Source organism: Acipenser ruthenus, chromosome 50, assembly GCF_902713425.1.
Source record: "Acipenser ruthenus chromosome 50, fAciRut3.2 maternal haplotype, whole genome shotgun sequence".
Taxonomy (NCBI): Eukaryota; Metazoa; Chordata; class Actinopteri; order Acipenseriformes; family Acipenseridae; genus Acipenser; species Acipenser ruthenus.
The window spans coordinates 3618136-3645902 of record NC_081238.1 but is presented as its reverse complement, the minus strand read 5'-3'; the positions used below and the strand labels follow the sequence as shown (position 1 = coordinate 3645902).

General features: G+C 44.6%; 1 protein-coding gene across 5 annotated transcripts in view; it reads right to left on the bottom strand.

The window, feature by feature from the left end:
* The window catches only part of LOC131721996 (zinc finger protein 79-like), a 29134-nt gene extending 1798 nt beyond the window's left edge, over nt 1-27336 (bottom strand). For 2 of the 5 annotated variants that reach the window (XM_059015482.1, XM_059015485.1), the window contains exons 1-3: nt 27105-27336; nt 13663-13755; nt 9361-9963 (exon numbers count right to left, since the gene is read on the bottom strand). In XM_059015482.1, the coding sequence (XP_058871465.1) occupies nt 9361-9927 (567 nt within the window). In that variant the 5' untranslated portion in view covers nt 9928-9963; nt 13663-13755; nt 27105-27336. Of the gene's footprint in view, nt 1-105; nt 9964-13662; nt 14136-27104 lie in introns of those variants that run through there. The other 3 variants (XM_059015486.1, XM_059015483.1, XM_059015484.1) reach the window with 3 other exon arrangements.
* Nucleotides 27337-27767: the final 431 nt, after the last annotated feature.

Below are 27767 nucleotides of genomic sequence, written 5' to 3'. Positions count from 1 at the left end.
CACAGAATTTCTCGTGATAAGCTTAAAATACCAAAAGTTTACATAATTTCACCATATATATATATATATATATATATATATATATATATATATATTGTAACAAACCAGGAGAGTACTCCCGTGTGTGACTCTCCTTTTGCTTCCACCGACTGGCACAGACACAAGGAATGTTCAGGTAAGTAATTCTTTATTTACAATATTTACACAAATTATCACTTTCTCTGCGTTGAGTAAAGCCCTGTACGGGTCACTAACTAGCTCACTTCTTCGTCCCTCACTAACTGATTCAGAAGTACCGAGTCCAGCAGGCCGAGGCCTTTGCAAGTCCTTTCCCTGTGGAGTATTCCTGCTACACAGGTAAGTATGGACCCGGTGCCCTCTGCTGGAGTCTCTCGGCCACACAGGTAAGAAGAAGGAACGCCCTCTGCCGGAATGTCTCTGTAACACAGGTCAGGACAACGCAGACTCCCTCTGCTGGAGCCTTGTCGTAACGCAGGTAGGAACACAAAGACACCCTCTGTTGGAATGCCTCTGTAACAGGTCAGGGTAACGCAGACTCCCTCTGCTGGAACTGGCTGAAACACAGACAAGAACAGAGAGATTCTCCTCCCCCTGTTGGAGTATCCTTGAACACAGGTGATAGGTAAGAACAACGTGGACACCCACAGCTGGAGTATCGCTGCAAGACTGGTAATAATCCACAAGAATGCAAATGGAATTGTATCCTGGTTGTGGGGGTGAACCCCTGCAACCAATGTCCCAGTGCTTCACAGGAACACGGGGGTATCCCAGAGTTCAAACACAATATCCTTGTTTGTTTACACCGCCTGTGGAAACTGCAGTTCCTGTCTGTACAATAAAAGCCACGTCCCAAAACTCCAGACCGTTGCCTCCGTTCTTATTATTACAGTTCGCTAATTGTGCTGCGTCTTCATGCGCGCTTCCCTCTGAGTCCCGAGACAAACATACACCCATATACAAACGGCAGTTGTGACGGTCCCAACCGTCACGGAAACTGCGGAATTGTTTTAAATTCGTCACCGGTAGCCAGCGTCTCTTGTCCGGTATTTCATAAAAATAAATTAAACTTTAACAAAACAAAAGACTACCTCACAAAGAGGATAAACGCCCACAGTAAAACAAAATACAGCTTTACTCAAAACGAAACCAAACGTTCACTTTAATGCACTTTCAATTCTCTGAGCCCTGTTCAGCAGTACACACCGGCGGTGCTCCCTACGATCACCCCCTGCTGTACCGCTCCACTTCCCTTTATACCCAGAAACCCCGCCTTCCTTATTAAAGCTTAGGTTCCTGGGTTGTATAGTTTTTCAAATGGCGTCGCCATTTCTTAAAGGCGACGCCGCTCTTTCTACAATATATATATATATTTAGGGCAGCAGTGTGGAGTAGTGGTTAGGGCTCTGGACTCTTGACCCGAGGGTTGTGGGTTCAATCCCCAGTGGGGGACACTGCTGTTGTACCCTTGAGCAAGGTACTTTACCTAGATTGCTCCAGTAAAAACCCAACTGTATAAATGGGGAATTGTATGTAAAATAATGTCATATCTGTATAATGTGAAATAATGTATAATGTGATATCTTGTAACAATTGTAAGTCGCCCTGGATAAGGGCGTCTGCTAAGAAATAAATAATATATATATATATATATATATATATATATATATATATATATATATATATATACAGTAATCCGTCACATATCCACAGGTCACATATCCGCCCTAACCGTTTATCCATCATGATCAGCCTCTTCAGCAATGTTAGTTTATTATTGAACAGAGAAGATTAGTTTAGATATTGTAGATCCTACCTAAGTTTTCGTACACTGGGTTGTATGTGCTCCATGCGCTGCCATTGATGGTAGTGTCACATGAGCTGTGTGTTGATATGTAAACAAATCCAGTTCACCTGCGGGGGGCGTATCAACTTCAACCTCCATCTCGATCACCTGCCTGTCACTCAGCAGCGAATGCACTCACCCACACGGCAGATGGCTACTCTGTCACAAGCTTTAATACCCTGTATCTTTCTAAACAAGGGATTTAGGGGAGCTCCCAATAAAAGCTGAATCTCAAATCAATAATTGTATGAACATATTAATTGTTACAGCTGTGTATAATGGCATTTAAAACAGGATTCATTCATCTGACTTTTTACATATCCACCCTTACTCTGGTCCTACCACAGTTGGATATGTGACGGACTGCTGTGTGTGTATAATTAGGGCTGGTACAATTAAATCGAAAATTGATTCGTCATTACATACATTGAGATAAATACTGGATAATCAGTTGAACAATTATTTTTTTGTAACGCTCATAGTTCATTATTTAGTTTATCAATGAAATCGCACCAAACTCGTATTTCTGCCAAAGGCAAGAAGTGGGCGTGTTCTTTTTTCCTGCTCAAGTGTTAACTATCATCTGACTTGCTGGTCCCATCCGGACAAACAGCAAATCCATTTTGAAAGTGCTTTGTAAGTATTCAATGTGAACACAAAGCCTGACGCCTTGGATGCAGAGCAGGTCGACAGGCTTGTATTCCTTGCAAACAACATGTAGTGTGCACATTGAGGAAAAAGTTAGGTTTTTGTCATAACCCTGGTTCCTTGAAACAGAAATGAAATCATTACCAAATGGGTATTTACCTAAAGACCTAAACCTGATTAAATATATCACAGCTGCTCAGCCGAGCCTCTGTGACGCAGTCATGCCCGCCCCCGAGAGTATAAAAGGACTGCACACACACACAACTCAGCGTCATTTTTCCTTCAAGCCTGCTTCAATCATGGATGCAGCAACCTTGAATGTTAATGGTTCCCTTTGAAGTACAAAAATTGAGGGAGAACTCACCTCTCTGTCTGTGTTGTAAGGTTGACTCGGAAGCAGCCCTTAACACTAGTTCCATAGCCAGGGTTTTGAGGATTCACGACATTCAGTCTGTAGAACCTAGTAAAGGTATGGGGAGTAACCCACACCGCTGCATTGCAAATGTCCTTGGCAGATGTACCCTGGAATAAAGCCCACAAAGTTGCCATGCCCCTGGTGGAATGGGCAGTGAGCTTCTTTGGAGGGGGCAAGTTGGCTATTTGGACAGCCTCTGTTTAGACAGGGCTTGACCTTGGGAATTAGCCCTATAGCAGACAAACTGTTCGGACTACCTCCAATTTTTCGTCCTATCAATATAATACACTAGTGCCCACACAAGACAGAACGTACTGTATGGAGCTGCTGCTCTCTGTCTGACTGGAAAGGAGGTGGATGGAAAGCCTCCAATTCCACAGACCGGTTGACATGAAATGCTGAGATAATTTTGGGCAAAAAAAGCAGGTTTGGTTGCTTCTGCAAAAATTAATCAGGCTTTTGCAATTGAGATTGCCTGCATCTCACTCACCTGCTTTGCAGAAGTGATTGCAAGCAAGAAAGCTGCTTTAGCAATACATATTTCAGCATAGCTGAATGCAAGGGCTCAAATGGAGGCTTCATAAGTGCTTCAAGCACCACGTTAAGCCTCCAGCGAGGAACAATATCCTTCATAGGCAGCCAAAGCTGGGGAGTCTGTCCATTTTGACATGGCAAACTGAAATAGGGATTTCCCCTCGTCAAACAGGTACTGCACAAATTGCAGTATAATTGCCATGGGACAGGCCATGGGGCCGAACCCCCGAGGCAGGCACCACGTCTGAAAGACGTCCCACTTCTACCAGTACTAGGAACGCGTGGACGCTGCTCTGGCATTTTGCAGGGTGTCAATAATCCTATTGGAAAGACCCAGACGGCTCAAAGGCAGACGTTCAGGGACCAGAGCCAGAGCTGCAGGCTTGATGAATTGGGATGCCATAAACTCCCCTACGTCTGCCTGAGCAGGTTGCGGCGCTTGGGCAGTGTCCACAGCTGGCCTCTCAGGAGATGTATCAGCTGAACACCAGTCTCCTGGGCCAATAAAGGGCTACTAAAAGTTCCTTGGCCCGGTCCTGGCTGATTTTCTCCAGACACAGCGGAGCACCCAGAGCAAAAGCTGGGAGATCTGAGGCCGTCCTGGTGGTTGATGTATGCCACCACTGTTGTGTGTCTGTACGGACAAGCACATGTCTTCCTCAAACCTCCTACAAATATTTCTGCAAGTAAACTGCCAAATATTGATGTGGAGACCCCGCCAAGGAGGGTTCCACACCCCCTGGACCCCCCTGCCATTCCACACAGTGCCGCAGCCCAGGCTGGATGCGTCCATGGAGATGACCTCCCTTCTGGTGACACTGCCCAATATTACGCCGAGGTGTAGATGGGCAGGCTGAGTACACCAAGAGAGTGCCTTTAGAGAGTGATGAGACACTGCCAATGGTTGGTGCTGTTGAACCATGCCAGCAGAGTGCGCATGTGCAAGAGACCCAAAGTTAGGGTCTGTGAAGCTGATGCCATCAAGCCCAGAATTTTTTGGAATGTCACTACAGTGAATGCTTTGTTGAGCTGAAAAAGCTCTAAACAGGTGGCTATTTTCTGCACTCTTCCATTCAACAGAGTGGACAGCATGGACCTGGAGTCCAAGCACACTCCCAGATAGCATGCTGTCTGAGAAGGCATGAGCTGGCTCTTCGCATGATTCACCGTAAGACCCAACTGATGTAAGGTGACTGTGTGAGCGTCTTCCTGAGCTGGAGACTGGGCACAAGAGCTAGTCGTCCAAATAATTCAGAACTCTGATGTCTTTGAGTCTCAATGGGGCCAGGGTAGCTTCCATGCACTTCGAAAATGCACAGGGAACTAGAGAGTGGCCAAACAGCAAGACCCGGAACTCGTACGCTGTTCCCTGAAAGGTGAACTGCAGGTACCTCATGTGTGCTGGTTTCATGGGGATGTGGAAATAGGCATCTTTGCGGTCCATCGTGGTGAACCAGTCGCCTGGCCTGTTTGAATGCAGCTGCTGTTGAACCTCCGGCTCAGATAGTGTGCAGTAAAATGTATGATAAAGTAATTGTCAGCATAAATCATTACACTATCTTAAGACAAGTACACATCATTTGAATACCATCTATAGACACGCCTGTATTTATGTCAAGCCAATATTTTTATATAAATTATGTATGTTTTTTTTCATAATATTCTTCGATATCACCATTAAAACTACATTCATATTTAAGTGGAATCAAAGGTTACACTGAACATATGAACATGTATTCTACAGCAATCATATAATTCTGGCTATAAAATATGATTCACGTGACATATGACTATGTTTTAGACAGTATTCAGCTTTGGTTCAATTCAATGTTATCGTATGTCAGTGCTTATTTGACATGCAAAAACAAAACGGATAAATTTTGTTGAAAGTTAAAATACTTTTATTTTAAAAGTTACAAAAATAAGAAAAAGATTCTATTAGATTGTGATAATTTGTTTTCAATGTATAATAAAGTATGTCTAAGAAAAAATAACTATATATTGAGTTGCAATTAGGATTCTGAATATATTTTAACATTTAGTAATGTATTCATATATTTTATCATGACATAATTCAAAATAGGTTAATAATTACATCATACACAATTTAAACAGAATTAATCATACAATCTATTTATGCACCGTGGAAATTCATAAGTTGTTTAGTTACCAGTACTTAAATGTGAAGAAAGCGGGAACAGTCTTGAAATGAAGAATTATATGGCTTTCTGAGCTTGGTTAAAAGCGCTTGGTTTTAAAACTTGAGATCTGAGATTTAGTATTCTCCACACTAGTTAGTCAACGTATTTGAAAAAAAATCAATGTGGCTTCTTCTTCAGGACTCAGTGACCCACAATGCAACGAAGCCACACACAAAACGGTTTCCTTTTCCTCCACATTGTGTTACAATGTTGTTTGTTCCCGCAATTCAGCGCCGGCTCGAGCAGATTTCTAAAGTAGTTTGGTTTTAAGTAACTTCAGTATTCTTTTGTTTACTTCTTTGTGTATTTTAGCAGACTTTTAGATTTTGTAACAACAAAGTTTTCTTTAGTAAGCAATGTTAAAAACATTTATCTTAATCTGATTTCCAGGAAACAGTTTCACTGAAACGGCTTTTTCTTCATTAAGAGGTGATTTATCATGTGATAACGTTTTAGAGCTTACATTGTTTATTCGTCGTTTGAATTAAGATTTTTTATTCAAGAAGTCCTGTCCTTGTTGTCTCCAGCAGCAGTTTTTTTGGTCCGTGAAGTTCTATTCTTCTGATGTGATTTCACACAATGCAGTACCAAATTAAATCATAAACGTCCAATATTTATCATTTTAATTAATTATTAAATATTACCTCATCTTCTGAATGATACAGTAAGGCTTTTAATGAAAATATCAGTAGGAGAGATCTCTTATGATGCTAGCCACGGAGCTTTGGCAGAAACATTTCGATCAGAAAACTGCAAAGTGGCAGGGAAACGCAGCTCAACCTGGATACAGTGCGCAACAGAAAACAATGCCAGGTAACTAAATATCTGTGCCCAGTGTGAAAGAGCAGTATGTGGTAAATGCACACACGTTGATAAGCGTTACATCTGTGTGGATTGTGCGAATACTATTTTGAAGTATGTTTCCCTGAATGCGCATTCCCGTTACACAACGGGAACTGAGTTATTTTCTTTTTTATGTTATTTTTTTTTATAAATAATTATTTCGATTTTACAGTTGTGTATGTAGGCCTACATATAACAAGTTTACAGTTTACACAATATTTTCTTTTGAAATGTTTATTTTATTATAGTTTTTAATTTTTTTACGTCATGCATTATATGCGCTCATTTAAAAAATAAAGCCTTTTATGTTTATTTTTTCATTTAAATAGAGTGTTTCTGCTATGCAAATGTTAGATATGATGTTCATAAATAAAACTTTTAAGTTGTATCTGATAGTTTGTGTTTCATTTTCATATCAAAGCTGTTTAAAATGTACCCGTCAAAATGACTACTGCTGGCGGTTCTAGGTAGTAGCATAAACCCGGAGGTTCTCGTGTTAACTTAACCACAACTCCAGATGTAAAAATGAAACCCCTTCCCAGGTACCAGATTTTGAAAATAATAATAATAATGATGATGTCAAACCTCTAATTGCTATATAATGTTAACATATGATGAATAAAATACAAATAAATAACCTAAACTGTGTTTTTCATTAACCCTTTATGCTCCTGTGTACTACATATCCATATTCAATATAGAGATGAAAACACTTTTTGTTTTGTTTTGTTTTGAACAATGAAAACAAAAATGCTGCTAATAATAATCAGTAAACAGTAATTATCAAATAAAAATCAAACTAAATCAAAACATGTGTCACTATCAACTTGCTCTGTGCCATTTATTGAAATGTTCAATACAACAGAACCCGGGGTTGCCTTCGCAACTACTGCACATTTTTCTTTTGTCTTTTCTTTTGTTTTCATTTTCGTAGCAGACCCTGTACCTTTTTTTACGGTCTCTGCTTCCCTCGTGTTGGAGGGATAGTCATAAATGCGTGTACGCAGCTACTTTGCACAGGCATTGTGATGGATCTGGCTGCCTTATTCCCTGTATCCAGTGCTGTGTTTTGATAGTATTTCGTCACAGCACTGCCATTTCAAACCAAACAGCTTCCCGTTTGCAGCTGGCTTACCTGTAAAGTAGCTGCATGCTCTTCTGTTTGTACAGTTTGTACTGTTCTTGGCTCCACATCCTCTTCATCATCATCGCTGAGTGATAAGTCAGCATCACTGTCGCTGGTATCGAAATCCTCCGAACCAACTTCACTCCCGTTGCTCATTATAGAAAGACCACGTACGTTGCCATGTTTAGCTTTCGCTAAAAACTATATAAACTACAACTAAACAAGTTAAACTAATAATAAAACTTGTAAAAGTTGAATGGTTTCCCGCAGTATATCTCAGTCTTCTAAATGCCCACAGCTAGATTGGAATCGCTACATGACACGCAATTGGATACAAATGTCACCTGACCCTCCTCCGACTTTCATTGCACATTCCACAGTACTAGCACTGCCTTAGAGAATTAATACTAGCACTGCATTAGAGAATTAAACTTTAACACTAGACTGAGAAACTGATCATAGAATAGAATGGGAAACTTGACATACGCAGATATGGCATGGTACTGTAAGTTTTCATTCGACGTATGTGCATACGTCATGGTGTTGAAGTGGTTAAATCTTGAAAAATACCAATGTATTTAATTCCAGACTGAACCATCTCCATCATCCACCAGAGGGCAGTATACCCTTAGGGTTTGCTGCTCACCTTGTAGTTTGGCCTGAGGCAGAACTTAATATAGCCTCCGTGGTGAACAGCTGCAAGCTGGTTCTGAATACCACCTCTGGCAGCAGGTGCTTGTGGTGAGAGCGTTGCAGCAACTCATCCACCGCAGGACCAAAGGTATACCCTGGTGTAACAGGGGCAACCGACAGCTTCGCTTTGTCCCCATCAGGCACGAAAGCCTGGGAAAGTCAAAGTTGCCTACGTACGGCTGCCAACACAGCCAGGTTTCTACCCACCGTCTGCCCATTCAGTTTAGACAGACAGAGCAGGTTTTTATTAAACAGACGCAGTGCATCCAGCTGTAGTAGTGATTCTCAGTGGTTGTCGGAGAGGGACCGCAGCAAATGTGACTGGTCAGCTACCAAAATGCTGCTAAAGTTGCTCAGCAGTGCGTCGAATGCACTGTCTGACTGTCTGAATAGGCACGCTTAAGGATCACCTCCGAGACCCGACACTGTTGTTGGGGCAGATAGCATCCTGGGACAGGAGTGCTGAATTAGGCACCTGTAACAATGCAGCAACAGAAGCCTCCGCTGGCGGAAACTGGGCCATGCCCAGCTTCTCTTCATCATGCACCCTATATATAGGGTGTCCATAGACCGGGAAACAGCCGGAGCTGTACCCGGGTGATCCCAGGGTGACTGGATCTCAAAGAGAAAATGCACTGGGGGGGGGGGGGGGCAGGTTCGTCATCAAAGATTGACTGCCATGCCTCGCCTTCTGTAGACCACAGCACCTGCAAAACTGCAGTGGCCCTCTTGATCAATGGCTCTCCCTGCTGACAGGGAGAGCCTAAAAGCAGGGGACGTGCTGTCTGACACATGCGGGAGGTCCTTCCCATTCTTGGTTAGCACTGGATCTTTCTGAGAGATCTTGCCTTCTTCACCATGTAAACAGATTCTGCTTGGAATCTGTTTGGATCATCTTGTTCTTAAGGGCATCTATCAGACCTTGCCTGTCCATGCCTGAATTATCAAAAATGGCTGGTGGGATTTGTAAACCTGTTGATAAATGTGAAACTGCAGCTTCTTTGGCTTCTGCTGCTTTTCTCTTTCCGTCACCTACCTCGTCTCTCCGACTCGCCTTTATCACTTTCACAGGAGAGAATCCTGCCTCTGTTAAGCTGGTACTCATATTGCCTACTGCTTGTTCTGCAAGACTACTGATGGCCGTGGCATCTTCTCTAGAAGGCCCTGCAACTAGGATAAGATAATCCATGTTGTCTTCATCAGACTCCTCTGATGGTTCAGAGTGAGCTTGGCTGTGCATTCTACACATTGGACAGAGCTTCTGTCCTGGATGGACATTGCTTCCAGTGATGCTGCTGATTTGGTCTGCTGTTTGAAGATTAATGGCCCGCAGGGACTTTTTCCTAGAGGAATCTGCATGAAGACGGAAAGGATCACAACAGGCCTTTTGCAGGAAGGAGTACTTTCCAAGAAAAAGTTTCTCATGATGATAACACACAGTTGTAGTAGAGTCTTGATTCTTGAAGTTGCTTCTTCTGAGTAGTAACTGGCGTTTTTCAAGTGGAAGTTCCAAAAGTTTTAGGATTCCAGTATTCTTTGTGTATGTTGTTTTATGGCAGTCTTCTTCTTGGCCACAGTGTGCCCCAATGCTACAAGTGTCCATGGTTCCCAGCGACAATGCTCACCAGTACCGATTACCCTGCAAAACAGCAAGAGGAGTTTATAAATTAACCCCATGCAAAAAAAAATAATATTTGTAGTAAATAAGTGCACAAAGATCTCAAAAATTGATGTTGGCATAAAATAAAAAAGTGAAAGACAAGCATAAAACCTGTCTGTATTACTGATCTGGTTCTTCAAATTAATTATTAAAACTTAAACATGAGACTTTACAGCATAGAGATTACAGCGCTAAATAAGATTAAACTGGTAGTGGCGCCATATTTTTTAGTAAAAGCCATCACGAGACTCACTCAAAAACATGTCGTAAAACTCATTCCTGTTCTGCCCTGCAACAAATATATGTGTTGCAGAAACCTGTAATTTAGACATCCAAAAATTGCATTAAACCTTAGCGGTCCATTTATTCAGCGCGTCTCAGACGTGTCAGGTCCAATTTATTTTCACGTGCGCAGTTTATTTTAGACGTGCTGTTTAAAAGTATTTTCTTCACAGTAAAACAGGTTTAAAAGGCACTGCATATCAACAGGACACTCAGTACTGTATCTCCAGCCCCGCCCCACCCCTCGTTCACTGTATTTTTCACATACCTCTACATAGTAGTGCATATCGATAAATCATCTCCTGATCACTCGTTTTATCACCAAACTCCTCAATAATGTGATCCAAGTCATTATTTTATTACTAAAGAATCTAAAAAAAAGCTTTGCAAATGTCTGTGATATTCTTTGAGCGCTGGATGCAGAAGCAGCTATCTTGTTTGTTTATGTCTGTGTTATCTATGTGATGCCGGGGCTATCTGTATTCATGAGATACGCCCCTTTTTCGGCTTCTCTTGGCTCCTATTGGTCTCACTCGGCCATTGAATGGTTTTCTCAGCTTTTTCTGGAGAAAAAAACGACTAGAGACCTTTTTTTTACATGTTTTTGATGATTGGACCGGAAAGGGAAAATTGCAATGTCCAGGTCCGACATAGGACCTCAAAGGGTTAAATACCTTTTCATATACCATTGGAAAAAGAATCTTGCAGACAGATTACCAAGTCAATGTTTTTACCACAAGTCCTTCAAACCCTCATCTATAAGTTTGGTAGCTTGTGTTCCACAAGGTGTTTCAGGCCTTCAAAGATGTGACTATCTTTGACATTTTCATTCTGAAGCTATTTTGTGGGGTCATTAAATCAGACAGTAAAGTAGGTGACAGCTGCATAAAGAACACCAATTACATTATGAACACACTTAAGCAATTTGAAAGCAATATCTGTACTACTTTAGAAGGAGCAAGCACTTTAATTTCTTAAAAAATCACTCAGAAATGTGACAATTTAACATTTTTCAATTTTGAGGCCCCCAGCACCGAAATAATACCATTCTGATATGTATGTTGTAAGTATTCTATAGAAAGCCTAACTGCCTATCTGTGCAGAAGTATTCATAGGGCTACTGAGGTGGAAATCTTCCTGGATTTTGCTTGAGTGACAAAATGTGTTCAAAACATCTGCCCGTATCTCGAAAAATGATGTGAAACAAAGCCAAATAGCTATTTCTTTCTGCAGGCGACTTTAAAGCTACCAGTGGGTTCCTTTGTTGTGGTTTTGAAACTGAACCGAAAGGACCGGTATTTCTGTGTTTAAAGAGAACGTGAGTGTTTTGTTTGTTTTTTGTCAGTCTGTCTATATCGTCTTGTTTGTCTTGTGTAGTATTAGACTAAACGGCTAAACACGATCCGGAGCTGTCGCCCATGACCAGCACAAAACCCGGACAACAACGCACTGACTGTTCACTAAAATAACATTGTAAATTCATGACCAGCACTACAGTACTCACTGGGAGATGTGACCGTGTTTGTGTTTGGGTATTTGCATTGGGATTATTGTTCTTGTGGGATAATTGTTTATTGTAAACGGGACTGCAACCTATCATAATTTACTGTGCGATACACATCGTTGTGCATTGCCAGCCATCATTGTTTGTCTCTGTTTGGTCATCAGACCCCTGGATTAAAATAAACAGAAACCTTTTCACCCGTACTTTGTTTGTCCATCGTTTCTTGTTGGATTACTGCACTGCACGTAACACTTACCACTTTGCCACACACCCCAATCCATGGAGCCTGCACTGCAGGGTGACAATGCCGACAAGGAAGAGAATTGAGGCTATGTCTCAATCAATATTTCTCGAGTAAGCAGAATGAAAAGAAAAGTATGCCATTGCACAACATGACTTTTATTGTATATGCATTAAAGGAGAAAGGCTTTTTTTCTTTTTTTTTTTCTTTACATCAGACAGGGAATACATGTTGAGTGCTGTGTCTTTTGATCAGGGAGGCTGTGTGGTCCAGTGGTTAAGGAAAAGGGCTTGTAACCAGGAGGTCCCCGGTTCAAATCCCACCTCAGCCACTGACTCATTGTGTGACCCTGAGCAAGTCACTTAACCTCCTTGTGCTCCGTCTTTCGGGTGAGACGTAATTGTAAGTGACTCAGCAGCTGATGCATAGTTCACGCACCCTAGTCTCTGTAAGTCACCTTGGATAAAGGCGTCTGCTAAATAAACAAATAATAATAATAATAATAATCGCTCATTTTCAGTCACCTCCTTATACAACGCGATACCCAGAGGCAGTTCCATTGAGGTCCACTAGTGCCGCTGCAATAGCCACAGAGTTAGTGCAGATTATGGCTAGAGTAGGGATCCCCAAAGAGATCTTGACTGATCATGGAACTAACTTCTCGTCTAACACGTTACAGTAGTGTGGAAGGGTGGGGTATTCACTGACATGGGAGACAGAAGATTTTATTTGCAAACACTACACAGGTGCCCAGATTTATTTATTTTACTTCTTTATTTTTTCATTTAGTTTAGCCCGCAGAGGGCGCTGTTGTCCGTGGTCTGGATACTGCCGACAGTAAACCAGGACCACGGGGTTACCAACACAGGTATCCCAATCCGTGCACCTTCAAGTGCTCAAAAATACTAATGAAAACAGAAGGCGAAAGAAAAAGGGAAAATAAAACACAGTAATAAAATACTCTTTTATTGAGATTTTACCATTTTTTTCTATTTACACCCATTCATTTCATTCATTTTACATTTCTTTTAAAGAAAGTAATAAAACTACAAACAAAAGTGCTGCTTATGCAGTGCCCCCACTGCCGCTAAGCCGGTCAGCACGGGTCTCCGTCCTACACTCAGCTGTGCCTATATACTCGGGTTGGCCAGGGTTCCCCGTACCTCTACACACGTCCACTCGGGTATGTATTTATATTGCTCTGTATAAAAGGCTGCCCCCTCAGCCGGGCTCGTCTGCTCCTTGTTTCACTCTGGCCTCTTCTGCCAGCTACACTGTATTTCCCCCAACACGGCCATCCGAGTGCACAACCAAGCCAGTTCTTATGGGCCGAGCAGTCTCCCAAGGCCCGCCCCCCAGCCACTCAGAGAGAGGGAAAGCACACACACCCTCTTCCCCACCTCTCCGTGTCCCACGGATCACACGAGACTGCTGCCCTCTACCTGCAGTAATACGGATGTGCCAGACAGTCAGTCCAGATCTCCCCTGTTACAAGCAGGTATATAAAATATAAAAAATACGTCCAATCAGGACATCTGTTTATCATCCACAGACAGACAGTTTGGTGGAATGATTTAATCAGACCTTGAAGCAGATGCTGAGACATTTTGTAACACAATAGCAAAAACATTGGGCATCGCTTCTTTCCTACCTCCTTTTTGCAGTGAGAGAGGTGCCGCAGAGCTCAACACGGTTCTCCCCCTTTGAGCTCTTGTACGGCCGACAGCCTCACGGCATCCTTGATCTGTTGAGAGAAGGGTGGGAGGAGCACAAAAGGTTCGTCTAAAAACATAGGTCAGTCGTTTGGCCCAGGACAACATCAAATCGGCTCAGATAAAAATGCATTAATTCGAACCTTTTGACCAGGAGACAAGGTAATGCTGCTGCTTCCCTCCTCAGAATCGAAATTATGTGCTAAATGCATACAAAGTGATTCGGATAATAAGTGAATTATGAAATTAGACAGCCCCATTGCTGTAATGAACATGACATTTATTGTGTAAATTTATTAAAGCCCTGGCAGGCAAGCAAGGTCTTATTTATAGCCCCAGGCAATATAGAGGATGATTTAGGCCCCTGTCCAGAGACTCCTAGCACTAAAATAATTTCAATGGGGGAACAATTGGTTCCAGATCAGCATCGGGAGCTGCGTAAGCTTATTGAGGAGTTCAGCGATGTTTTTTCTGACTTGCCTGGCAGAACTAACTTAGTTGAATATGACATTATCTTTCCACCAGGTGTCACAGTACGAGAGAGACCTTACCGGATCCCAGAAAGTCAACGAAGTGCCGTTTGTAAAGAGGTATTGGACATGCTCGAACTTGGGGTGATTGAACCTTCCAGGAGCGACTGGTGCAGTCCTATTGTCATAGTGGCCAAGAAAGACGGCACCAACCGCTTCTGCGTGGATTTCAGGAAGGTAAACGCTATTGCCAAGTTCGATGCTTATCCTATGCTTCGGGTCGACAAACTTCTAGATAGACTGGGAAAGGCGAAGTTTATCTCTACTCTGGACTTGACAAAGGGATACTGGCAGATCCCCTTAACCCGCAGTTCTAGAGAGAAAACCGCATTTTCAACACCAGAAGGGCTGTTTCTCTTTAAAATCATGCCGTTAGGGTGACATGGTGAGCCCGCTGCCTTTCAGATACTGATGGACCAGGTTTTATGCCCACATCATTAATATGCACCAGCGCATATATTGATGATGTGGTTATTTACAGCTCCACCTGGCGAGAGCATTTGGCTAGGATCACAGCCGTCCTCCAGTCTCTAAGGGTAGCCTGGCTGACAGCTAACTTGCGAAAATGCAAGTCCGGTTTCAGTTTTATAAATAGGTATGTTGTAAACCGATGTCTGTTCAAATGCTTATTTACATTTTCTTGTTTTGATTTGTAAAATAAATATTCATTAGAAGGACCGGAGATATACTCACACCTAGAAGCCCGGCAGCTGTCTTTCTGACAGCTGTATTCAAAACACTGTAAATTGTATAAAGAAAGGAGAAACAGTCGGATGTGATTATTATTTTTTTTTTTTATTGACTACGTCACAAACATCTGAACAACTGAAGCATGTATATATAAATAAATAATAATTACATCTAACTGTTATACGATTTAAAGTGTTTTGAATACAGCCGTCAGAAAGATGGCTGCGGGACAGAGGCAGAAGTGTTAAAGGGACTAGGAGCTCTTAAAATAAACAAATCCCCTGGACTGGATGAGATCCTCCCAATAGTACTCAAAGAAATGAAAAAAGTGATTTACAAACCGCTAACCAAGATCATGCAACAGTCTCTTGACACAGAGGATGTACCAACGGACTGGAAAATTGCAAACGTAATACCGATCCACAAAATGGTTGACAAAACCGAACCAGGTAACTACAGACCAATAAGCCTGACTTCTATTATATGGAAACTTATGGAGACTATAATAAGGTCCAAAATGGAAAATTACCTTTATGGTAATAGTATCCTGGGAGACAGTCAGCATGGTTTTAGGAAAGGGAGGTCGTGTCTAACTAACCTGCTTGATTTTTTTGAGGATGCAACATCAACACTGGATAATTGCAAAGCATACAACATGGTTTAATTAGATTTCCAGAAAGCTTTTGACAAAGTCTTGCATAAAAGATTAATTCTCAAACTGAATGCAGTAGGGATTCAAGGGAAATGCATGCACATGGATTAGGGAGTGGTTAACATGCAGAAAACAGAAAGATAATGTGTAGCACAGGGTACCAGGATGCATACTACTAAACTGCACAAGCAAAAGAGTTTTATAATTATAAAGACATTTAAAAAGTGTGTGTGTGTGTGTGTAAGTTGAGGAGAAATCAGCCAATCAAAAGCCCACTTTTAAAATGGGAGAAAATAATTACTGAATAAAGAATGAAAAGATTAACAAAGCCTGACATTATTTCTGTTTGTGTTATTTTTCTGTACATCCGAAATGATACAAAATACAAAATTTTGGCAGACACGATAAAAAAAAAAAAATACTTCTGATTGGTTTATATTTGGGGAAACCCCCAATATAGTCCATATATGGACAGTATTGATCACATGATTTGAATTAATGTATAATATGATTCAGAAGGATCCCCTAAAACAGTCAGGGAGCAGACTACTTCTTTGTAGAAAACAAATTCATGATTTCAAAGTACAGTGTACATAATACACATTCAAACAACTCACACGTTAGGAATTTAAGTTTCTACCACTTTATTTATCAGTAGTCTAACATAAAATAAAAAATGTCTTTTATATATTACTGCTAAAATGTTTCTTATGTTCTTAGCTTGTTCTTTTTTTTTTTAGCCAGTATTTTCTAAAACAAAATAGCATTTTTTTTTTAATAGACAGTTTTTTCGTATTTTTTTGGTATTTTTTTTAATTGAAATGAATGGGTAGAAACTTTGAACTTAAAACATAAACAAATCAAGTGTAGAGACAACGTCATATTTGTTAAGTAATTGTAAAAATAATTGTGTTTCTTTGCTCCATGTCTGCCAACTTGTTTTCCTTATCAGAGCGTGCGCGTTAAACAATCTGATGTCACTGGAATGGCGAGGAAGACGCTAGGACCAGAAATACGCTCGTTATGGTTTCCATGCAAGTAAGTAATAAATAAAAACAACGAGCGAGCGAGCTTGTCATGCGAGTAAAAACATTAGGTTACTTCCGTAACCCTGGTTCCCTGAAAGAGAAGACGACCACCAATGACATTACTGTCCCGTCCACAGAGGGGATAAAACTGTCATCAAACCCGTGAGGGCGACCGATGCGACCTCGCGGTTAGTGGTCGTCTTCTCTTTCAGGGAACGATAGGTTGCGGATGCAACCCCGGTTCCCTGAAAGAGAAAATAACCATCAAGGTATGGGACATTGCCGTCAGGCAGTAGGGATTGGCTGAGCTTTATGTCAAAGCTGCCGATAGGCCTCCGCACAAGCTGCCGTGCAAGCCCGCCCCCTTGGGAGCTTACTATACGCAGCGCGCGGAGAGTCACTTCCTCTTTTGCCCTTCAGGCCGTGAAGGCCTCCAGAGCGACCTCGCGGCTTGATGGTTATTTTCTCTTTCAGGGAACCGGGGTTGCATCCGCAACCTATCGTTCCCTTTCAAGTCGAAAATAACCATCAAGGTATGGGAACAGTGTACCCAAGCCGTCGCGAGGGAGGATTCTCGGCAGTAGGACAGACTTACGTCATAACGCAACTGCGTAGGCAGTACATCTAGGCATATGCGGAGCTGCGCCTCAGCGTCTATGCTCGCAATGACACCTGTCCCAAGGTGGAATAGTCACACCATATTGTACCTACTCTAGACGTCCGCAACCTGAGGCGTCATAGAGTGCAACACAGATGCTCCAAATGACGGAGCAGAGGATTCCAGCACATTTAGCCTGTAAAACCTCATGAAAGTATGCGGCGTAGCCCAACTGGCTGCCGCGCAAATATCAGACACCGGCACCCCTCGAAAGAGGGCCCAGGATGTCGCCATACCCCTGGTAGAATGCGCCTTCAACTGCCCTGGTGGAGGAAGGCCTGCAGATTCATACGCTAATTTAATAGCATCCACTATCCAGTGGGAAAGGCGCTGTTTAGACAGCGGCTGACCCAAAGATCTAGAACCATGGCATATGAACAACTGTTCTGTCTGCCTCACAGTCCTTGTGCGGTCAATATAACACCTCAATGCCCTCACAGGGCAGAGCATGTGTAACCGCTCTTCCTCTGGGGAAGAAAAAGGAGGAGGATGGAACGCCATCAACTCGACTGACTGGTTCATGTGGAACGGGGATATAACCTTTGGTAAAAAGGCCGGATTAGGGCGCATGGAGACCTTAGAACCGTCTCCTGCAAAACGAGTACAAGAAGGATGCACTGACAGTGCATGTAACTCGCTCACGCGTTTTGCTGATACCACAGCCAGCAAAAACGCAGTCTTAATAGATATGAGCTTCATATCCACGCTGTGGAGAGGCTCAAACGGCGCCTTGGCAAGGGCTTCCAGCACCACATCAAGGCTCCACGACGGTAAACTGGTCGTTCTTGGAGGCCGCAAGCGTCTTGCGCCTTTCAGAAACTGAGATGCCAAAAAATGGCAACCAGGTGATAACCCGTCAATGCGTACGTGGCAAGCCGAAATAGCGGCCAAATACACTTTAAGTGTAGAGGGAGACTTACCCTCGTCTAACAGCTTCTGCAGAAACTGTAATATCACTGCCATAGGGCAGGAGACCGGGTCATGGCCCTCAGCCAGACACCAACTCTGAAATAATTGCCACTTATACGTATATTGCGACCGAGTGGAGGGCGCCCTCGCACTTTGAATGGTCGATATAACCGCTGTCGAAAGCCCTAAGGCTGACAGGCGCTCCCGCTCAGGGGCCAAGCCCATAGCTGCATGAGCTTGGGGTTCGGATGCCATAGCCCTCCTTGGGCTTGGGACAACAGGTCCGCTCGCAGAGGGAGCTCCCTCGGGCGACCGTGCAACAACTGCACCAGACTCGGGAACCAAATCCTCCGAGGCCACCGAGGAGCGATCAGAATCACTGTCGCTTGCTCTACCCTGACCTTCTCCAAGAAGGCGGGGAGCATCGAAATCGGTGGAAATGCGTACAGGAGCCCTGGCGGCCATTCGTGAGCCAGTGCATCGACTCCTAGGGGGCTGTCGAGGTCCTTCACCGAGAACCATAGGGGGCAGTGCGTGGTCTCTCGCGAAGCGAAGAGATCGACTTGCGCTGTGCCGAACCAGTCCCAAATGCGCTCTACCACCCGAGGGTGAAGACGCCATTCGCCCGCAAGAGGACCTCCTCTGGACAGGAGATCTGCTGCGTAATTGACTCTGCCCGGCAGATGAACTGCACGCAGAGAGGCTAATCGCGGTTGAGCCCAGAGCAACAGCCGCGTTACCATCCGGTGAAGACCTGGGGACCGCAATCCGCCCTGGCGATTGATATACGCCACTACTGTGGTGTTGTCCGACCGCACTAACACGTGCTTGTCTAGAAGCACTGGCAAGAAGTGCCGAAGGGCGAGGTCCACTGCTCTGAGTTCCAGAGCGTTGATGTGGGCTGACCTCCAGGGTCCTGACCACACTCCACGGGTCCCTGTCCCGTTCCAGACTGCTCCCCAACCTTGGTTGGAAGCGTCGGTTGTGATAACTTCCCTTCGGAAGATGGGACCCAAGCGCACGCCCTGGCGGATGTTCGACTGAACTCTCCACCAGCGTAATGCTTCCCAGCAGGTTCGGGATACCCTCAACCTGCGGTGCTTGTCTCTCCGCGGATGCAGCGCGAAGGCATTGAACCAGGCCTGCAGAGGTCTCTGGTGTAGTAAGCCCAAAGGAAGGGCTTGCGAGGCGGCAGCCATCAACCCCAGCATGCGCTGACAGAGCTCCATGCTGACTGTTTCTCTCAACCTGAATAGGGAGAGACACCGCTCTAATGAGGCAACTCTTTGTGTCGATAGGGTCGCTTCCATGGACACTGAGTCCAGATGCAGACCCAAAAACTCGGTCTGTTGGCTGGGCACGAGGCGGCTCTTGTCTGGATTGACCTTCAGACCTAGCCGCTGAAGATGGTCTGTAACCATCACTGTGTGCTGTGCCAACTGCTCCTTTGACTGCGCGCAGACGAGCCAGTCGTCCAGATAGTTCAGCAGTCGAACGCCTTGAACCCGCAAGGGGGCTAGAATGGCGTCCATACACTTCGAAAAGGTTCGAGGAGCTAGAGACAGGCCGAATGGCAGGACACAAAACTCGTAGACCCTGCTCTGAAATGCGAAACGTAGGTACTTCCTGTGACCCGGACAGATGGGAACGTGAAAGTACGCATCTGTGAGGTCTACGGTGGTAAACCAGTCGCCCTGCCGGACAGACTGGACAATGTGCCTGTGCGTAAGCATCTTGAACGACAACACCCGTAGGTATTTGTTCAGTACACGCAGGTCTAGAATAGGGCGGAGCCCGCCGTCCTTCTTTGGCACAAGGAAGTATTTGGAGTAGAACCCCTGGTCGGTCAGAGCAGGGTCTACTAGTTGAATGGCACGCTTCTTGAGCAATGCCTGTATTTCTGCATTTAGAGCTGAGGACTGAACCGAGTCCTTCACTGCAGTTACCACCACTCCCCTGAAGGGGGGGGGGGTTTAACCGGAATTGAAGGGTGTACCCGGTGATTATAGTTTTGCGCACCCAGATGTCGTTGGTGCATTGTTGCCAGAACAGGAGCTGTGGAACAGTGTAGGGGTGGGTTAACGGCTGCCGGGGTTTCTCAGGGCTGCTTAGGCTGCGCTCGCTCACGAGGGGCCTGACCAGAGCCACGAGGACGTGGTCTGCTACCTCCTCTGGGGCGCCACCCTCCGCGCTGCGGTCTCGCAAATGCTGGTTGGCTGCGTGCTGCAACCCCCGAGGGGGCGGTTTTACTGCCCTGTGGGTGCGCCTGCTGCTGCGGCGGCGCCCTGCGCCATTGACGCTCCTGCGGCCGCCTTGGCTGGAAAGGCTTGCTTGGCCACATCTTAGCCAACTGCTGCGACGCCTCACGCGCCTTGACGGAGCGTTGCAGCATCTCCTCCACCGCTGGGCCAAACGTGTGCCCCGGGGATATAGGAGCATCTAACAACGGGGCCTTATCAGGCTCCTGTACCCTGGCCTGTGAGAGCCATAGCTGCCTTCTTGCTACTACTAAAGAAGCAATGCTCCTGCCCTGTGCTCGCGCATTTAGCTGAGCCAGCCTGACCAACAGCTGTGCAACTGCACCCAGCTCGGTCCTGAGCCCGACGGGTGGGGACTCAGGCAGGTCGCAAATCAGCGCCGCCTGGTAGACTGTCAGGAGGCTGGCCACGTTGGACAGTCTAACTGCCTCTGTAGCCGCGGCATAACCCTTTTTTAGGTGGGCCTCCGTAATCCTACACTGCCTGTTAGGGCAGGAAGGGTCCTTAGCCAGCCCCGAAAGTGTCGGCGTCTTTACTAGCGCGGCGAACGCGGCGCCCACTGGCGGAAACAACGCCAGCCCAGCTTCGCTCGCCCCGTGCATGGTGAAGGCCGAAGCCTTGCGAGAAGTCGCAGGGGCGGAGGCCGGTGCTCCCCAGGTGGACTGCACCTCCTTAATAAAATCCGGGAATGCCGGGAGCATCCTGGACTGAATGGGCGGAGCCGATGGCAATTCAAACAGAGAGCGACGTGTTGGCTCTGATGCGGGCCAGTCCACGCCTAGATGGCGGGCTGCCCTCTCCACCACTGACCAGATAGGGTCATTAGTATCCAGCACTTCAGGGTCGTCCTGCCCAGAGTGCTGGGATGCCACCTCAGGCTCTGTATCTTCAAAGAGCGGGTCTGCATCAGATGCGTCCCTTGAGACAGCATCGGCGTCCCACTCTACTTCCTGGGGAACTGGTGGAGGAGCCATCGGCTGACTAGCGCTGGGTCCGGTAACCATTTCTGGGGCCCGAGGCGCCACGTTCGCTAGAGTCATGAGGAGGGATTGTTGTCCCATCATGAGCTCCATGAACTGCGACATCTTGGAGGTGAGCTCAGCCACCCCAGATGTGTCTTGATGCCGTCTACCCCTTCGAGGGGAGCGGGAGTGTCTTCTCCGGCGAGGCGATCGAGATCTGGATTGCGACTCTCGACGGGGGCGAGCCCCGCGAGAGGAGGGGCTGCGGGAACGTTCCCGAGCACGCCTAATTGGAGACCTCTGACCAGCTGTAAGCTGGGAAGATGGGCTCATAGGCTGAGACGTCGCCGGCAGCGACACGATAGACGATGGTGGGGCCGAGACGGTGTGGGACGAGCCCGAAGATGGGGAACGACCTCCCACCGCCTTCCTAGCTCTCTGGCGTAGGGTGCGTGTTTGAAATCCTGCACATAGCTGGCAGTATGCCCTGTTTGCCAGGGCAGATGCTGCATGGTCCGGCCCTAAACATGCGACACAGTCCTCATGAGGGTCGCTGGCAGGCAACTTGGCCTGACAGGTCACACAACGGTGGAACCCAGACATAATGACGTCAAAGACGAGAGCGAGGTGCGCGTCGTCGAGCGCCGAAGCGCTGGGCACCAAGCGTCAAGCACCTGATGTGCGTGCGCCGAACGCCGCCGCGTCGAGCACCGAGGCGTCGAGGGTGCGTGCGTCGAGCACCAAGCGCCGAAGCGTCAAGCACCGAGGTGCGTGCGTCGACGTCAAGGGTGCGCGCGTTGAGGCGTCGAACGCCGAAGCGTCGAGCGTCGAGCACCGAGCGTCGAGCGTCGAGCGTCGAGCGCCGAAGCGTCGAGCGTCGAGGCGCCAAGCGCCGAGCACCGAGCGTCGAGCACCAAGCGTCGAGCACCGAGGTGCGTCGAGGGTGCGTGCACCGAGCGTCGAGCGTCGAGCGTCGAGCGCCGAAGCGTCGAGCGCCGAAGCGTCGAGCGTCGAGCGTCGAGGCGCCAAGCGCCGAGCAACGAGCGTCGAGCACCGAGCGTCGAGCGCCGAGCGTCGAGCGCCGAGCGTCGAGCCGCGTGCGTCGAGCGTCGAGGGTGCGTGCGTCGAGGCGCCAAGCGCCGAGCACCGAGCGTCGAGCGCCGAAGCGTCGAGCGTCGAGCACCGAGCGTCGAGCACCGAGGTGCGTCGAGGGTGCGTGCACCGAGCGTCGAGCGTCGAGCACCGAGCGTCGAGCACCGACGTAGATGGAAACGTGCACCGAGCGTCGAGCACTGAGCGCCGAAGCGTCGAGCTTCGAGCACTGAGCCCCAAGTGCAGAAGCACTAAGCACCAAGCGCAGAAGCGCTGCACAAAGCGCCGAAGCGCTGCACCAAGCGCACAAGCGCTGACACCAAAGCGCCGGAGCGCGAGCGCCGAAGCGCGAGTACCAAGCGTGGAACGCAAGCACAGACGCCTAAGCGTCAGCTGACCCGCCAAGCGGAGACGCAAAGTGCTGGTACAGTGTCTGGTGCTGTGCAATACCTACCTGAAGGTGCTGGGGATTTTGCACGTTGGTGGTTGTCTTCCTCTGTATAGTGAAGGGAAAAACTTTTTTTTTTTTTTTTTTTTTTGTGGACGCTGCAAAAGGAAAGGGAGTGTAGTGCAATACCACGTGGCGGGAACGCGCCGCGGGGGGGGACACTGCAGAGCAGACTACCCGCACACACACACGGTTAGCCTAAGCTAGACCGAGGATGCAATTGCGCGTGGCCAAGGCCAACGCAACACGCGTCCGACACACAATGTAAATATATAACAATATAATTACACAAAATATAATATATATAGAAAATATATATACAAAAAACCCACACAGTAAATATAAGGAACAGAGGAAAGACGGGGAGACCACGAAGAACGCAATGCCGAAGCAAAGCGAAAAGGAATATATAATGTAGACACAAAATATATCCTAAAATAATACAATACAATAATAATAATAATAATAACTGAAATAAACTCGGAGAAGGGGAAAAACCAGCTTCTCAAGCCTAAGCTTAGTGAGTACAATCAGTCAAAATAGCTCTAAGTCCTACCGCTACTGATGCTGAAGGCAAAAGAGGAAGTGACTCTCCGCGCGCTGCGTATAGTAAGCTCCCAAGGGGGCGGGCTTGCACGGCAGCTTGCGCGGAGGCCTATCGGCAGCTTTGACATAAAGCTCAGCCAATCCCTACTGCCTGACGGCAATGTCCCATACCTTGATGGTTATTTTCGACTTGAAAGGGAACCAGGGTTACGGTAAGTAACCTAACGTTTCCTTTCAATTCAAAGATGACCACCAATAACATTACGCAGGGGATAATGTATACCAGAGCCGTTGCGAGGGAACGACAGCATATGAGGGACGTATTGCATTGTTGTGTATATGTATAGCTAAATATATATATATATATATATATATATATATATATATATATATATATATATATATAATTTAAGTGTGCACTAGATATGGCAGGTTTTTGCAGTTGAACATAAAGTTGTAAAGTTTTGAATTTAAGTTTGGCAGGGATGGGGTTAATTCCAACTCTGCCAAATCCATGTGCGGAATGTGGCTGGGGCTTAATTGACTAATTGATGATCAGTTAAGCCCAGCCACATGGTATAACAAAGGAGTTGGAAAGCCCGTTTTTTTGTTCTAGTTCCAGCAAGCATGCAGCCTCACTACTGTGTGGAGAGCCAGGGTGAGTAGATTGTGTAGGGATTAATTTAGGGGATTTTGATCCCACAACAGTTTATTTTAGTGTGTCACAGAGTAGGTTCTGGAGCGGGACCTCCCTTTTAGTGGGAGCAGCGCTAAGCCAGTGTTTGGCAAACTTGTTTTTAGCTGTTTTCTCAAGGGGCATTGAAGCACCGGGGGGGCGCTACACAATTGTGCCTACCCTAACCACGAGGTCACACACACCTAGTCAGCGTGTAGCATGCACCAGGGGGACACAAGACCGAAGCCGCGGTGGGCGAGTTGAAGCAGACAGCAAAAACACAGTAGAAAGATAGTATAGGGGAGAGCACACATTTACTTTGAACTTATTCTTTCTTTTGGTCATTCTTTAACAAGCTTTAAAGAACTGCATTAGCTCGCAACCACATGTGTCTGTATAACTGTGTATAACTGCAAACTGTTTATTCACCGCCTGTGAGCCGTGTGGCTATATTTTATTATTGCTGTCAGCTATAGGGTTGGTATTTTCAAATCGTTTCTCTTTGTGCTTTGATATGCCCTTTGATTAGCTAAAGCATTTCAGCTACTGTGTTTCGGTCTATATGTAATACTATAGTGATTATAGTTTTTTTCTGCAGATTTACTTAATTGTTATGCTTTGGTACTAGAATTCATACTATAGTTGTTATTGCAGACGTTTTTGGAAATTAAGCCTATGCTACTAGAGTGACGTTTTCTAGTTTTTTTATTTTTTATTTTATATCCTCAGAATTATCATTTAACTTTAAATACTTAATACTTATTGGAGGGCTTGACTACTGTTTAATGCAGTGTTTCTCAACTGGTGTTTCGCGGAACAGTGGTTTCGCATGTACAGGTGTTCCGTGGAAAAAATGAAAACATTACTGTTAGCTAGCTAGCGAAAGTTAGCCTAGTTAGTTAGCTAACGTTACATTTACATTAAGCCCTCATACACGTTAGCTAATGCAATGTTGCTCACAATTAACTCATCATACACACGCATTTGTATTGTAGATTTAAAAAAAATATAATAATCAGCTACAACAAGGAACTTTACGCTAAGTAGGCCGATAGTTAGCGGTGTGTTTCTGTCACATAAGACGTAACTATAGCGACAAGCAGTTTTCGACAACTTACATGTTCGAATAAAGTTGTTCAAGCCTTACTTACATCAAGAACAAACAAAGAGAGCGGCTGCGATCTGTGGAACAAGAACTCCGAGTGTCACTGTCAACGATTCCCCCAAGGATTAAACACGTCTGTGCCACAAAACAGGCACAGGTGTCGCACTGATTTTTTTTTTTTTGCCTTTCATAACAGACTATGAATAGCGGCACGCACAACACTGTCAACCAATTGTTTTTAATTTCACTTCTATCTTCAATTACAGTTTGAGCACAAATAATTTATTTTAAAGTATTAATACATATATATGGATGGATGGATGTTTACCGTGTTAAGGACAATTTTTTCAGTTTTGAGCATTCTGACATTTTTTCTTGGCTTTTATAATGCCTAATTAGCAACATAAATTGAAGAGGTTAAACTAGTTTTTATTTGAATTAATAGTTTGATTAATAATTCAAAATGAACACAATGCTATATTCTCTTAAATCAGTTGTTTGTCTTATACTAAGTGTTTTGTTCTCGATTTGAATAGGAGTGCTCATTGCAATGTTTAAGATCATCACTTGTTACATTTTAGTCCATGTCTTTAGTCAAAAACATGGATACATTGTTTATCCTGAAACATGATGATGCAATTGCAACAGACAATCTGAAGTTTAAACCTGAGGTTTAAATCCAGTTTAAACCTTAATCATCAATCTGATTCACATTGTCCGTTGCAATTGCACCAATAAGTTTATAATGGTATTTTTTATTATTTTTGTCAGTTATGATTTGCCCGTTGGGAATGCAGTGCCCATAATGCACTGATTGCCTATGTAAAATTAGTAATATAAAAAGCAATACTATCTGTGATTAAACTACAGTTTCAAGATTATATAATGTGGTGTGCATCAGACTAATTTCAAGTGCCAGATTATATAATGTGGTGTGCCTCAGACTAATTTCAAGTGCCAGATTATATAATGTGGTGTGCCTCAGACTAATTTCAAGTGCCAGATTATATAATGTGGTGTGCATCAGACTAATTTCAAGTGCCAGATTATATAATGTGGTGTGCATCAGACTAATTTCAAGTGCCAGATTATATAATGTGGTGTGCCTCAGACTAATTTCAAGTGCCAGATTATATGATGTGGTGTGCCTCAGACTAATTTCAAATGCCAGATTATATAATGTGGTGTGCGTCAGACTAATTTCAAGTGCCATATTATATAATGTGGTGTGCCTCAGGATAATTTCAAGTGCCTGGGTGTGCCTTCCCTAAAAAAAGGTTGAGAACCACTGGTTTAATGGTTGTAGCTCTCGGTGAGCTGAGCAATAAAATAACATTGTCATTTACCTGATTGCAATTTTGGATTTTTTTTCTTTATCGCTGTATCTAGTTACTGCCCAAAACTAAAGTAATTTGTTACAACGTGTAGTCTCGGGGGTTATCGTGCATATTAAATTATTGCTCGATTCATATTGTGTCTGCTGGCTAACTTCATCTTAGAGAAGACTTTGGCTATAAAACACTTCTCCTGCTTCCCGAGGGGTGTTCTCTTAACTGGTGACTACTGTATTGCAAAGACTTATAAATCCCACCACCAGCAGACAACACAAAACAGAACCAATTAATGTGGACTTCTTTTATATAATTGAATAACAGCAAAGTTTAGACAAGGAAACGACAAATAATATATACCATATATACAAGGAAAGTTCTTAGCAAACAGTCCAAGTTGCATTGAGCAATGAACATTGCGATTGAACAACCAAAAAAAAAATTAAAATAAATAAAATAACAATCCACAAACAGTAATGTTTTAAGCAGATCTTACCCAAAGATGAAATATTGTACGACTGAGATGCTTCTTCGGGGAATTGCCCAAAAAAAGGAAAACCCATGAAAAGAAAAAATCCAAAAAGGGAAAAAATATATTTCACAGGATCGGGCTCAGGTTCCGCAAACTATTCAGCTGAATAATTGAAGATTTGTTTTCTACTTTTTATAAACTTTTATATTTTAAAGAAAACAACAGAGGTCATAAACTGCACTCTGTATTGGATTGAAAGCTAACTATTACACATCTGCCTAACAGCCTTTTAACAAGGTGAAAACTGGAAAAACAAGCTCTTTCCCCTAATCAGTACACCTGCTGTCAGACGAGGAGAATGCGGGGGAAAGTTCAAGAAGCGATGGTTTCTCTTAAAGGAACATTTGCCTTTTGTTTCATCTTATTCTTTTTTCTCTTTAAGTAAAACGTACGTAACGGTGTTACAACTTGACCGCAGTAATACAGCATCAGTGGCAATACAAGTCTTTTGCTATTTTGTTCAATTTCTTTTTATTCAGATTTTAGTAAAATGTAAATTTTTATTATTAAAATGCCACCTCAAAGTCATCAGAGGGTTAAATGTCATTATTGTACAAAACACAGCATTAAGAGACTTTGGGCTGGTTCATGCTTCTGTCGCAGATGAATGCGATAAGTCAGGAAAAG